This window comes from Mustela nivalis, assembly GCF_964662115.1.
Source record: "Mustela nivalis genome assembly, chromosome: 5".
Classification (NCBI taxonomy): Eukaryota; Metazoa; Chordata; class Mammalia; order Carnivora; family Mustelidae; genus Mustela; species Mustela nivalis.
In genome coordinates this window covers 57,869,892-57,885,501 of record NC_139024.1, presented here as the reverse complement: position 1 = coordinate 57,885,501, position 15,610 = coordinate 57,869,892, and the positions used below count along the sequence as shown (strand labels likewise).

The window sequence follows — 15,610 nt, the reverse complement described above, 5'->3', positions numbered from 1 at the left end:
TTGACTTTCCCTGAATGACTCATTCTGGCCAGGAGCATCTTTCCTCATAAACTACATATTTTTACCTCTAATTTTTTTCTTGCCATCTCTTCTATTCCTTCTAGAACAGCCTCTCTCTTCTTCCTTTTTGTTTACCTGAGTCACAAACTTATTGAAATGCCAAGTTCAAGACCTTCTTCTTTCAGAAGCGAGTATCTTATTATATGATACAACCCAATTTCAGAGACATAAAATTGTGATCAAATGTACATTTAAAAATAAATAAAATACAGGGGCACCTGGGTGGCTCAGTAAGTTAAGCATCTGTCTTCAGCTTGGGTTCTGATCCCAGGGTCTCAGGATTGAGTCCCACATCAGGCTCCTTGCTCATCAAGGATCCTATTTCTTCTTCTGCCTGTTGCTCTCCCTGCTTGTGCTGTCTCTCTCTCTCTGACAAATAAATAAATAAAATCTTTAAAAAATAAATACAATACAATATAAATGTATATATATATGTGTATAAATATAATAAAATACAAGCATGTGGTCTATTGACTGAATGTTTGACAGCCTTAGTGTAGGGATCTGTAGAGGATAACTGTGGTTTACTTTTGTTCAGCGTCCATTCAATCTTCTCCAGATAACCGTCCCCATATTTCTCACAATGGGGCCACCCCTTTGCCTACTGTGGGATCACCTGTAGGCACCCCTGGAAACAGTGAATCCACATGCATTCCAGGGATGGAACACCTGACCAAGACTAAATTGGTCAATGTACTAATACCCCTGAACAGAATGATTGGTTTAGGGAAAATCTGGGATTTGAACCTGAAAGTCTAGACATACTGGAGCTACTGGCAGCCATCAGGAAATGAAGGCAGCACCAAGGAATCAGAAATAAGAAACTAAGAGAGAAAGAGAGAAACAAAATTCTGGTCACATGTTCGAGTCTTGACTCATAAAGCACCAAGACAGCAGCCCCTGGACTGGTAATGGCACAGGTCCCTGTGTTCTCTTTTTGCCTCACACAGTGGATCGCAATACCTTCTTTTGCAATTAAAATAATCCTGACTTAGACTAAAGAAGACAAATCCTTAGCTGTAAAGACGCATTCAACAAATATTTATTGCATGCCTATCATATGCGAGCACTGTGCTAAAAATAAGTAAAATGTCTCTCCATTTAAGCTCTTTTTGGGTAGGAAGGGAAAAGCCTCCACCACTCTTGCCCAGGTCAGTGCAACATTCTACTTGGATTCTTTTGTACACCCTGAACAGAATAAATACAATTTCATGTGAGTGGCTTAATCAGGAAGAATTGCTCTAAATATACCATATAACAGATAAAATTTGGACTTTATTAACCACATTTTTGTGGTAAACTCTACCCTTTTGAAAACCATAATCTCTCATTACAAAAAATTAAACCATGACACCAATTTAAAATAGAGATTTAACATTATCTCTTAAAACCAGCAGGCTGTTTCAAGGAAGCTGCTACTAAAGATACTCACATGAATATTAGAGGGTAGTTGGAACTAAATCCTTTTTAGGTCATGTGCCATGTACTACTGATATTCAAGGTTCAGTTTGTTGGTAGAAATCTGGAAGAGAAAATACTCAGTGGATTAGGCTGAAGAACAAAGAGAAGGTTGTACAACACTTGGTATACAAATAAATGTCATATTCATTTCAAGGCTTAACGTGGCAGAGAGAAAGCCAACTGATGTAGATTATTAACATGCTGGGCACATAAAATTGCATTTTAGCATTCCCACAAATAGCCTGACACCAAAAGTTTTAGCAACTTAGAGATAGTGAGAATGAAGTTCAAGCTCATACAATCAATATTATCACACACATACTTAAAAAAATAAGGTAGTTATCATTAATATTAATTGGAATTTTAAAACTCAAAGCCAAAGTGAAAACAGAGTTTCTGCAGAAATCTATACATATGTTATTGTTCGAAACTTAAAAATGGACCTGCACACACAGTGAGAGTAAATTTTTACCTTGGTAATTGATTAGGGCCTGTGTCTGAGGCGAAAGTAGGCTTTTAAATAAATTAAAAATGATACATTAGAATTGAAAGAGACCTTAAAGGTCTTTAAAGTTACCCAGATGTAGAGCAAACTCCTCATTTAGAGAGGACGGGTAAATTGAACACATGCAAATATCACTTGCATGAAGGCACAAGGCAGCCCTAATGTGACAAAGAACAAGCTTGAGGCAACAGGCTTTGAATAGTAAAGAAAACCTTTCTGTGTGGCAAAATCTGTACTTAGAGATTTGTATCTGTGTATCTATACCTACATCTATTTATCCATTTATCTATCTATCTGTCCTAAAAATTATTCTTCCAGAAATACAGAGCCAACCACAATTACCTCCAAACATCGACACTCCAAAAAGTGGCCTTTGGGAGAAACACGGGCTTTTCACTGCTCACACGATGTTATGGCGAAGACATGCCCTTTGGAATGCTCTCTGGTAACAGCACCTAGACGGTTGCTTCTGTTTCCCACTAGGAAATATTTCTGAGTCCTGGCCTGGGTGTCGTCGTCGTCTGTTTCTCGTTATTGCATTAATAACGAGCAAACTTACTGGCTTGATTAGTGATTATGCTCTCATTCAAAAAAATCCTTTTGCTAAATAAATTCATCACCCTTAAATTTTTTTCAGAGATTGTATATAGAAGCATGAAAAACCAGCTCAAATGTAATTAGCACATGAAACATACTCAAGGGCTCCTAATACAAAGAACCCCTTCAATCTTCTGTATGGGCCCGTGAAAGAATATAAATATTTAAACATTCTGTTTTCCATGAATAATGCCTATTTATAAAAATAAATGTCTGTTATCAAATCATAGAATCCTTCACAGAAATATGTCTTATTTGCTATCTTAAAAATGTGTGCCTCTGTGATGCAAACGTCAGAGTGTGTGAAATTTAATTAGCACCACTTGTTTTAACATGCAAATTCTAAAGAAGTTCTAGGGCTGAGAGATAAGGTTAAAGATGTATTGGCTTTACTACACTACTTATCTGTTAATTATCTTATCACAGAACAGCAAGAATCAAGAGGAGATAAATGGGACGGGAGATAGAACAAAAGCCGTAGAGAATACTGAAGAGAGAGAAAAAACGTCAAATCAGCTTACAACCTGGAGTGTAAATATATTAACTTTTAATAATTCGGATTCTAATAATTACAGGTCCATTTAAACTAACTGGAAGACAAGGCACCTGTTTAGTCCTGTGTTAACCCATTAAATTCATCAATCCCAAAGTGGGTCCTCACTGAGGTGTATTTATCTCCATTTTCATTTTCCATAAATCAATAGCTATTTTCTGCTATGTATTGGAGATATTTTATTTTTAGCAAAATATTCTTTCCCCAAGAAACTAAGCAAGAATTCCCATGTAATTCTATAAAAAATGGATATTTGAAATTGCTTATTCAATCAAAACTGTATTTTTAGATTTACATAAGGCTTTCATTTTATGTGAAATTATTGAGTTATTTGGGTATTTGATATTTTTCACATCACTAATTCTATGTCAAGTTGCAGGAACAGGTGTGCATTTCTTTGAAAGATGTTGAGGCGGGGGGGGGGGAGGCTATCTTGCTTATCATACTTGATAAGACTAAAACCATTTAGGTGAGGTTTTTAACACATGATAATACACCACAGTTCTGTTTTGAGCCTCAAGGGTGGCAAGATCCATAATAAATCTGTGTTTAAGTTCATCTGAACTACCCAATCCCCATCGCCTCTTGTGTATTTATTTGTTCATTCATTCACTTTCTCATCATTCAACAAATAAAGTTATCGAGTGCTTACAGTTCTAGAACCTAGAAATCCGTGGGTGCACTATGTTTTCCTTGTTAATTATGGCCTTATTTTTATCATATTTTCAGTGCCTAGGACTGTGCTTTATATGGTTTGATGACAGACCGTACTAGTGTTTATGGTCAACACATATTAAAGCATCTATTGTGTTGGATGCTAAGCTACAGGGCAGACAACATCAGCTAAAATTGTTGTCCATGCTTAATACCTTAACACCCAAAGTTCGAGTTAACCGAGTAGGAAGACTAAAGATATAAGAGAAGGTCAAATCCTAAATTTTGTAGGAAATATGCACCATGTTCTTTTGAACTCATTTTTAGAAAAATTTCTTCCATGGCTTGTATTTTTCTTTTTTTTTTTTAAACCAGATGGGATGGAGTAGGTAAGGATAAAAGAAGGACTCTTGACATAGGGAATATATTCAATAATATTGTAATCCTTTTGATGACAGATGGTAACTAGATGGTGGAGATGGGGAATCGCTTTGTAACGTGTAAAACTATCAAATCACCATGGTGTACAGCTGAAACTAATAAGATATTGTGTGTCAATTATACTGTCACAAAAAAGTATGAGATATATTTTATTTTTTACTTTTTTAAAGATTTTATTTATTCATTAGAGAGGGTGTGTGCATGCGAGTGGGGGAGGGGCGAAGGAGAGGGAGAGGGGAGATCTCAAGCACACTCCCCGCTGTGGTTGGAGCCCATCACCAGGGCTCTCACCACCTGAGGTCATGACCCAAGTTGAGACCAAGGGTCAGTCGTTTAACCAGCGGGGCCACCCAGGTGTCCCAATGAGATAGATATATCTTGTGTTTCACTATTAAAGTTCAAACAAGGGCGCCTGGGTGGCTCAGTGGTTAAGCCGCTGCCTTCGGCTCAGGTCATGATCTCAGGGTCCTGGGATCGAGTCCCGCATCGGGCTCTCTGCTGAGCAGGGAGCCTGCTTCCTCCTCTCTCTTTGCCTGCCTCTCTGCCTACTTGTGATTTCTCTCTGTTCAAAAAAAAAAAAAAAAAAAAAAATCTAAAGTTCAAACAAAAAAAAAAATAGAGAAATTCCCTTTCAAGAGGTTGGGATGAATAAAAATGCTGTGTGGTGGGGGGGTTCGATAACAAATGAAAACAGTGGGACGAAAAGGGAGTGCATGGAGGAAGGAAAAGGGAGAAGCTGAGGTGGACACAGATGACAATCCTAGAGCAGAAGGAGCTGCCTCATAGAGACTGTCATGTTCAAGAATCTGTCACTCCTGATTCTAACCAACTGGTTGCTTCTTCCCCATAGACTGTGAGATCCATAAAGGCTGTCCCTGTTTGCCTTGGTGTGGGTTCAATAAATATTCATTAAATGAATGGCTCATAGTAAAGGTTCTGAACATGAGAACTGTACACTTAAAGAATACCTTTCAAAACCCTTGGTACATATTTGTGCCTTGAGTAGGACAGACACCCTGCCCTCACCTGAGGGGACGTATGTTAGGATGTCCCACTGTTTGAAACAGTGAAAGGGTGCAAACTGTCTAAGTGCCCTTGATTAGGGAATGGATATATAAATTGTGGTATATACCCATCATGTAGCACTTTAAAAAAAACTATAAATCTATATCTCTCAATCAGGATAGATCTAAAAAATATAATGTGTGACAAAAGCATTGAATTATATGTACAATATAATACTATACACTCACAGCGTATATACAGACACGACTTTATCAAGACGCACTTCACATATCATACAATCCACTCATTTAAAGTGTACAATTCAGAGGCCCTTGGGGTGACACAGTCTGTTGGGCATCTGACTCTTGGTTTTCGGTCATGACCTCAGGGTCGTGGGATTGAGCCCTGCGTCAGGCCCCAAGCTCAGTGATGAGTCTGCTAAAGTTTCCTTCTCTCTTTCCCTCTGCCCCTCCCTGTGCTTGCTCTCTCTCCCTCTTCTAAAATAAATAAATAGATAAAACCTTAGGAAAGTGTACAATTTAATGGTTTTGATGTTATCAATTTTTTTAAATTATAGCAAAACACCTATAACATAAAATTTGCCATTTTAATAATTTTTAAGTGTGCACTTCACTGGCACTAATTACATTCACAGTATTGGGCAGTGATTACTATGCTTTCCAGAACTGTTTCATTACCCTAAACAAAAATTCCGTAACCATTAAACAATAACTCACCCTTGTGCCTCCTTACAACCTCTGGTAATCATTAATCAACTTTCAGTCCATGAATTTACTTATTCTCAGTACCTCAGACAAGTGGAATCATACAATATTTGTCTTTTTGTGTCTTGCTTATTTCATTTAGTATAATGTCTCCAGGATTTATCTATGATGTAGTGTGTATCAGAACTGCATTACCTTTTATGATTGAAAGATATTCCATTGTATATATTATAAATCATATTTTGTCTATTCATTCATCTGTTGATGGACACTTAGATTGTTTTTACCTTTTAGCTGTTCTGATAATGATGCATAGAATTTGGTTTTACAAATAACTGTTTAAGTCCTTGCTTTCAATTCTTTTGGGTATATACTTAGAAATGGAATTGTGGAATCATATGTAATTATGTTTAGGTTTTTGAGGAATTGCCAAATCTTTTCATTGGTATATTTTTAAAAAATACTAAACACTTTGATAGATGATAGAGAAAGAGAGAGAGAAAGCAAGATGTTTGATCTAATGAGTATACTGGAGGAACACTCACAGAAGTTCTTATTTTGGTGGGGATGCACATAGGGAAAGAGGAAAAACGAAGTTAGGAGTGGTCAAAGGAAACAGTCTTATCTGTAATACTTCTTTTTATTTTTTAGAAGGGCTACATATCCATAATTTGCAGAATTATCTTAAAAACAGCTAAGAGGAAAGATCATTTAATACAATATAAAGAGTTGTTAATTTGAAGTAGAAGGGAGGGATACGCATGTACCATTCTTATTTTTTAATTAGAAAAAGACAATTTTTTCTAAAAAATATCTACCACCTGATCCTCACATCAAAATTGATGAAGGAGACAGGACTGTGATATTATTATCCTCATTGCAAAGGCAGAATTCTGAACCGGACACTGGTGGACCAGAACCAGAGACTCGGGCTCTGCGCGTCTCGTGGGACGGCTCAATGAGGAGAGGGATGCTGAGGAGGTGGGCACCCCAAACTCTTTGATGGCGTGTAACACAACCCCTAAATATACCTTTTTAATTTTCCCCCCTTCTCCATTGTAGGATGACATTTCTGTTTCAAAAGCCACCGCTTTTGTGGGGAGACGTGAAGGAAGAAAGGACAAGATTCAGTAAAGCAGGAGGACAGCATGATAAGAGGGAAGGCTTGTGGACAAGATAACAACTCACAACAGTGGCTAGGGAACGAGGGAAGTGGAGAGAAGGAGGGATTCTGAGGTCATGCAGATCAAAGAGATAGGGGTTCAAAGGGCCATTTGTAGCAGACCATTTGTGCTGTGTGCGAGATGACACGGATTCTTCCATGTCTTGGTGTCCGGCCCACACCCCTCACCTCTTCCCAGTTTTCACCATTTCTGTGCTTAGTGAGTGAATGCGCAGGTGCGTGTGACGTGTGTACTGCAGGTAAGGAAAATGAGATGGTGGGGAGCCTGAAGGGCATGTGGGATGTGAGATATAAAGCCAGTTAAATTAAGAACAAATTAGCATCTTTCTGAAATAGAACTAACTGTTGGCTGCCAGATTATTCACTACTGATCCCTTGTCAGGATACATCTTCCAGAATGAATAAAATTAGTGAAAAAATGTCTGAATTCCTTAATAACATTTTTTTATGCCCTTGTCCTGGAAAATAACCTTAATACCTTTGTCACTAATTTGTACAGTATAAGTCTCTTTTCTTTTTCATATCCTAAAGTCTCTAGTCTCAGAGAGATGAAAAGAATCAGAGCTGAGAACAAAGAACGCTTCACTCACAAAGGTGAGGGAATTAGTCTAAGAAGGAAAGGGAAGTTATCTGTGGTTATGAGTTCCACCTACACGTTGATACAAATATATCTCTCTTGAGCCCAGGGTTGAATACATTTACTTTATTCAAGTTTCTTTCCTTGGCAAAAGCGGTATCCCCCAGAAGTATTTCTCAAAATCATATCGATAAGTGTTTCTTGAGAAAAGAAACTCCATGATCAAATAAATTTAGGAAGTGATGAGTTAAGAAAAATTTCTTACTGCAGAACTTTAAAAAAGTAAACACTAAGCGTGACCCTCCAAACTATGGGGGCATTTCTGAAACTTCTTTGAACAAGATATTCCCCTCTTTATTCCTCCCTCTCCAACCCCAATCTGTAGCTTTTCATGGAATTAGAATTCTGTGAAACATAGTTTTGGAAACTTTGACCTACCCTCTAAGAGCCTGGATGCTGGAAATCAGATCTGAGTGTATGTTCCTACCTTAGCACTTACTAGCTGAGTGATACTAGGCAAACAATTTAAGTTGTCCTATGTCTGTTTGCTTACTCGTATAATGGGATAATCACCCTCTCGGGTCGGTGTGAAGACTTACTGAGATAGCTTGCGGAAATGTTTGGCATGTAATGAGTACTCAGTAAACACTAGCTGTTACCTCCTTGTTATTCTACGATTTGAACCTTAACTTGCTTATGAAAAAAGTAGACGCCTAAGGGTGGGGAATCTTATAACCCAGCCGAAGTTAATGAAAGTAATGGAAAGGTTTTAAATGGGAACAAGTGGTTTGAATTCTGCCCCCCTTGCTGGGACAGCTGGTATAATCTCCAGAGGCTTATTCTGCCTTGTCATTGTCTTAACAGGTATGCATCTTACTTATCACCGAAGCCTTTCTCAACAATGTCTTCATTAATTCCCTCACTGGCGGTTTGCAATAATCTCTTCTTGTAAACTTTATAGCCTTTTTTCTGTATCTTTTGTTAGCACTTACCACTTGCTACTGTGAATCGTTATTTATGTGCTGCTATATTTATTTCCCTAAGTGGCATCCTTTTAAGGGCAGGGTGCGCATACTGTCCCGTGTTTGTAAGCACAATACAGGGATTTGCAGTATTCGCTACGTATTTATCAAATGAAAAACATGCTATCACTTTATAGTTCACAGAGTGGCTTTCTAGTGACAACATCAGTGTAAATGAATATAGGAGCAGTTGATTTTCTCCAATTAGCAGAGATCTATGAGTACGGAGCTCTTTCTGAAAGTAATTTCTGTCAGAGGATCATTTGCTGCCCTCCTGTGTTTGATATGAATACTATTTTACACCAGAACAAAAAAAGAATAACTCGCTCAATTAAATTCATTTAAACTGCGTTTTGTTTACTTTCAAATCCTTGAATCAATTTTTCCCTATACAAATTATTTTTCCTTTTCCCATTAAAATGATCTTTATTCAATACATTTCAAGCTACTTTTTCACTTAAGAGTTATACAGTATATAAGAACTTTTCATATTGGTCTGATACTCCTTCAGTATAATCTACTTAACTGGTTATATTTTCATTTTTTAAAATATGAGACAATAACTTATATCAAATAATTCTTTTTTTTAAAGATTTTATTTATTTATTTGACAGAGAGAGATCACAAGCAGGCAGAGAGGCAGTCAGAGAGAGAGAAGGAAGCAGGCTCCCTGCCGAGCAGAGAGCCCGATGTGGGACTTGATTCCAGGACCCCGAGATCATGACCTGAGCCGAAGGCAGCGGCTTAACCCACTGAGCCACCCAGGCACCCCTATATCAAATTATTCTGATACGATTTTTACATATTAGACCTGCTTGTGTAACAGTATATTTAAGACTGTATTTTGGAGCTAGAAAAGCCTGGTTCAAATCGCAGCTTAGTCACATAGTAATTGTGTAACTTTGGGCAAATTACTTGTCTGAAACTTTCATCTGTAAAATAAAGATAATACCTCTTGAAGACCATGTAAGATAAAACCCTTTGCGCACCCCATAAAAGATATTCTACTTAGGAAGCACGTTTTCAAATCTATTTTTTCTTTGGCATTACCTATTTTGGTGAAGTTGAAGACTGCATAAGGATATGAATTAGAATGACCCAGCCTATTATCTGGATTAAGTTCTTTTTTTCCATATTGAATGTGCAAAATCGAACTCTTGTGATGTGCCAGGCACTGTTCTAAACACTTGGCCTTGTGCAGCCTGGTAACGTAAATCCTAGCCACCTCATGAAGTCTTTCTCTAAGTTACTAATTTCCCTTTAGATTCTTGTCGGTCTTATTGTCCACTTTACTTACTGGATTCTTTATACAAGCTACCCTAGGTTATGTTTCCAGTCCCTTCCTCTCTATTTCCAGTGCACGTTGTCATCCCTCTACTGCTACAGCTTCTACTTAGGGATGGGGGCTCACTCTCATGCCACTTTGTATAACTTTATTAAGTTTTTAAGGATGGGGATTTACAGCTTGAATCTCTCCTACACTTCAACATAAGCATTAGCATTGATACTTTTTTTTTTTAAGATTTTATTTATTTATTTGACAGACAGAAATTACAAGTAAGCCGAGAGGCAGGCAGAGAGAGAGGAGGAAGCAGGCTCCCTGCTGAGCAGAGAGCCCGATGTGGGGCTCGATCCCAGGACGCTGGGATCATGACCTGAGCCGAAGGCAGAGGCTTTAACCCACTGAGCCACCCAGGCGCCCCAGCATTGATACTTTTAATTGCTGACAATTGCAATCTATTCTCTGTTGCACCATCTCGGGCTTTTCTCAACACAGCAGACAGAAGGATCCTCTGAACCAGCAGGTCAGTCGGTTTTCCTTGAAGTGCTATCCCTTTTCATTCATGTCTTGGGAAAATGCCTACTAAACACTCAAGTCTAAATAGCCGTATTTTAATCTATTGGTTTTTCCAAGCAAAAATGATGGGAATTTCAGGAAATCTGCGAATTGAATACCATTTTCATAATATGAAGATTCGCCGTTTTTTAGTATTTGTACAGATGAAACAAAAGCAGCAGAGAGTAAACAAGCACTTAGCATGAATCAAGGTAGTGGCATCAAACTAGAAGCAGTCTTTGTAATTTTCCACTGGCACTCACTCCCAATAAAAACAAACAAAACCAAAAAGTCAACTCAGTTTCACTTAAAAATGTCCTTTATGCAGTAAAAAGTAGTAATTTTATGAAGTCTTAGCCTTTGAGGGCACATGTTTTTAAATATTTTGTGTGACAAAATTGGTAGTATGCATAAGGCATTTCTGCTGCTGCCAAAGTACAATGGTTTTAAGGAAAAGCACGTATTATTTGAATTGCAAACTGAACTTTTTTCTTTTCTTTCCCCTCAAGGAACACCATTTTTACTTGGATGATTGACAAACAAGTTACTCAGAATTGGGTATTTGGCAGACATTTTCTTGAAAATGAACCAAGCAGGCCTCTCACGTCGAGAGAAACATAAGTATTTGCTACCAGTGATTAAATTGAAGTTATCAAGCAAAACTTAAAATTGTGGAAAACTCACACCATCACTCTGAGTTTTTCAGCTTCCAATACTATAAAGACTTTCCTGATGAGATCAGCGGTGATATTAGTAAGTGTGATTTTTTGATACGTATGAGATGTGTCAACACTGGAAGACCTCTATTACTCAGTGAGCCAATACTTTCCAAACCAGGGATACATGACGTTACAAAATCATGTCTGGGTAAAAGATTCTTTCAAAGTTTAAGATAGATGAATGAATTCTAATGTAACAGAATGAAAGTTCATTGATAAGGGGCACCTCGGTGGCTCAGTTGTTAAGCATCTGCATTTGGCTCAGGTCATGATCTCAAGGTCCTGGGATCCAGCCTTGCATTGGCCTCCCTGCTCAGCGGGAAGCCTGCTTCTCCCTCTCCCACTCCCCCTGCTTGTATTCCCTCTCTGTCTCTCTGTCAAGTAAAGAAATAAAATCTTAAAAAAAAAGAAAGAAAGAAAGTTCATTGATCAGATTCCATGTTATAACTAAGTTTTAAGAAATGTCCACTTGTGGGAATTTTTCTAGAGCGTTAAAGATTATCTACAATTATTTGAAAAGACTATTAAATTATTCCTCCCTTACCACGTATTTTTGTGAAGTGGATTTTTCAAACGTCTACCAAAACTTCGTATCACAATAGTTCAAATATAGAAGCAGATAGATAAGTCTAGTTGTTTTCTATTAAACTTGACATTGAAGGCATCTGCAAATCTGTTTAAAAAAAAAACAACAAAAAAACCCAAAACATTCTTCTCACTAAATTGCTTTTGGAAAAATAGTTATTTTTCATAAAATGTTTTTGCTAACATGTAATGGTTTTGTTATTGTTATCTTTAAACAAATTACTAAATACTTTAAAATTTTGTTTTAATTTCTAATTTGGTGAGTATCAACAGGTATAACCCTCATATACAGACTCTGTAGGGTCTTCCAAGAATTTTTAAGACTGTAATTGAGTCCCATGGCCCAAATGTTTGAGAATTACTTATCTAAAATACATCAGATCATGTTCTTTTAATAAAACCATTACTCCTAATGGTTCTCCATTTCCCTCAGGATAAAAGTCACAAGTTCTTGCATTGGCCTACCAGTCTCTGCTCTTATGTGTTCCTCCTCCATTACCTATCCCTCTACTCTTCCCCTTGCTTACTCCCTCCAGCCACATTTACCTCTGATGTTTCTCCAATAAGCCAGACACAATTTCAGTATTAGCACCATTGTCCTGGCAGTTCCTTCCGCCTGGAAAACAATTCCTCCAGTTTTCCCCATGGCTATTTCCTTCAAGTCTTTGCTTAAGTGTAACCATCTCAATAGTCTAACATAAGCAGCTTGTTTAAAACTGCAAACGTACTGCTACTCCCATCCTGCACAACACCTTCTAATACTTGCTTGTTTATGCCTACAACCTGTGCAGCGTCCCCGGCCCCCAAGTATAACATAAGCTCCAAAAGCGTGGCAAAATGGCCCCCACACAGAACTCAAGAAATCTGTTGAATGTTGAATGAATGAAAGAACTCGTTTGACAGCTTGTCATTTTTCAGGGACCTGTCCAGAGTCCCAAGAGGATGCAACTTACAGAGAGAGGAGTGGACAATGCTAGCAAAGATCTTTTGAATGGAAGAAAATGAAGGAGGGATGCAGTGATCACAACCTCGACAGGGAATGCGTTCTGGGCCTGACAAAAGGTCTTGGGAGAGTGTGCAAGGCGTATTTAAATGTCTGGCAATGAACGCTGTCCTTGTGCTTAACTCCACCTCCCACCTCTTCCGTCTCCTATGAAACCAAAGTCCCCAGAGCCTTCCCGGGACCCCTCCACCCCAACACAAGTAGGTCACACCGAAGAGACTGAAAAATTTCTAAACTTTATGGAAAAAAGCAAAGACGACAATCAACTAGCCAACAAGGAAGCCTCCAAATCCCGTCTCATTCCAATGCCGTCTCTCCTCTGTTGCTGGCTTTAGGATGTCTCCACCGTCTCAGTGCTCCGGGGTCCCGACGGTCTCCCAACGCGGTGTTCCGAAGGGTCCACAGGAAGGCAGGTCAGGCGGGTCGCCCCCAGGTAAGCACTTCTGGACAGGGAAGGCACGAGGAACAGGAGCAATGGAGAATCGGTCCACTTGGGGCAGGAACACGCGGGAATGACGGCAAACGGGAGAACTCAGGACAGGCTCCCGCAGAGCAGTGACAGCACGAGGGTCTCAGTTCTCCTCCGGCTTGTCGGCCGGCGGTCCGCAAGGCTGCAGCATCTTCTCCATCAAGTTGAAGCGGACTCGAGCTTTGCTCTCATTCTCCGCAATGGCGAAGTAGTTGAGAAGGTCGAAGTGGCCCATGTAGGAGCAATAGGAGTCGCGGTGCTGGTTGACCAGCCACTCCCACTTGGTGGTATCGGCGTGGCCCGTGCCGATGTACTTGGACTGCAGGTGCTCCAGCTGGCTGTGGATGGTGTAGCGGTCAGTCATCTCGCCGTTTTCCCTTAGCTCCCAGGTCAGAAGTCACACGGAACGACCTGCTCTAGATTTTCACGCGGGAGAGAAGCTACGGTACGGAGGCCCCGTCCGCTCAGTCGCAGGAAAATGACGTCGCAGCTACGAAGGTGCGTGGACTCGCGGTCCTAGGGCTCAGAGGCGGAAGCGGAAGTGTATTCTGTCAGGGAATTGGAGTTGCCTAGGCGACGCTCAATGTCGGCCGCCTACCCATAGAGAGCCCCGCCCCCTTCGTTGAGCGTTGCATTATGGTTCACTTAGTGACCTTTTTTTCCAACGGGGAGCGTTGCATGCCGGGACTTGTGGTCTCCGAGGGTCTGTGCGCGCCGGTTTCTGGGACCCGTGGTCTTGCTTTAAGAACCCGCCGGCGGCCTAAAGGACCGCGGGAGCATCCTCGGGAGGCTGAGAGCCGAGAAGAAATGGGAAGCTCATGTAGGACAGGCCACAGGCAACCGTGAAAGCAAACTCGGTATAATTTTGATTTCGGAGCGAATGTGACAGCCAGGAAGTCCCTTCACAGCCAGGAGTGGGCCGCCCTGAACATCAGTAGCCGCCAGTTCTAGTCCCAACTATGTGTCTTGTAAGTTGTGTAGAATAAACGTTATTTCAGCGCCCCCAGGGCCGCCGTTTCCTGCCCGGTGACCGAAGTACTCTCCCAGTTCGGACCCGTTCCGGCTCCCACAGCAAGCCCCTCCTTCCTCGCCAGCCGAATTTGATATCCCCGCTGCAGCTCCTCACCCCACCCTACGCACCCCGGCCAGTGTTTCTCAACACTCGGAGCAGCTCGCCTCTCCAGTTCTTTGTGCTAGATGTTCCCTGCGCTTGGAATGCTTTTGTTCCCTGGGCAAACAGCGTCTCTCTTTAAGTCAGCTCAAAAGCATCTCCTTGAAATCGGCTTTGGACACACCAAACAGATGTAAATTCTTTCTTTTTTGCTTCTTGGACATCTCCTCATTATTCTAGCTTTATACCCTACTTTTTGGCTTGAGAACTTCCTCATGTGAATTCAAACCACTTGAGAAAAGTAATTTGTACTTTTTTGATGCCATCTTTTATCATATGCTTCTCTTATGATAGCTTTTTATAATATCTTCACGGCTCAGCAGAGTTTGTAGTTCCCCCCAAAAGTTGATGAATGGATGAACAACTGTCTGGCAGCCATACAGAAGGAACTCTTTACTGGGAGAAAGATAATGTTAAAATAGCTTTATTCTGATACAAAGTTGCAATTATGTACAGATGAGTAAGTTTAGAGATCTAATGTACAGCATGATGACTAAAGTTAAATACTGTTCTGAATATTAGAGTAGATTTCAGGTGCTCTGACCACACACACACAGACATACACACAAAGGTAGCTGTGAGGATATAGATATGTTAATCAGTTTGACTCTATAATCATTTCATTATGTATATATATCAAATCATGTGCACTCCTAAAACAATTTTTATTTTAAAAAAAGATTTAAAGGAAAATGATAAAAAAAAAACATTCCTCAAGCGATCAAATGCTTGTGCCAAAAACAAAAAGAAGTCTTATTCTTTGGTTTAAATTATGTTATAATAAAACATTTCATCCCTAAAATGCAGAGAGTACTATAAGACATAACCTGTGGATTCACCATCTGGATATATCAAAGCTTGCAATTTTGCCATTGTTGTTTCCAACATTGTTGGTTTGGGTTTTCAAAGAAATAAACTATACAAATAAAGCTGAAGTTCTCATATTCTCCTCCTTAATCTATTTACTTCAGGAAACCAGCTCAAATTTAGAGTTAATCATTCCCAAGTCTGGTTGTTTTTGTTTTTGATTGCTGAAAATTTTG

At 39.6% G+C, this 15,610-nt stretch overlaps 1 protein-coding gene across 1 annotated transcript; it reads right to left on the bottom strand.

Annotated features, from left to right (window-relative positions):
* Positions 1–13,144: 13,144 nt before the first annotated feature.
* SF3B5 (splicing factor 3b subunit 5) lies at positions 13,145–13,936 on the bottom strand. The gene has a single exon (XM_082730789.1). The coding sequence runs from the start codon at positions 13,758–13,760 to the stop codon at positions 13,500–13,502; it is 261 nt and encodes an 86-aa protein (XP_082586915.1). The 5' UTR covers positions 13,761–13,936; the 3' UTR covers positions 13,145–13,499.
* Between the last annotated feature and the right edge of the window lie 1,674 nt (positions 13,937–15,610).

Excerpts from the sequence above, each read along its gene's own strand:
- SF3B5 (XM_082730789.1), bottom strand. The coding sequence starts at position 13,760 with ATGACTGACCGCTACACCATCCACAGCCAGCTGGAGCACCTGCAGTCC.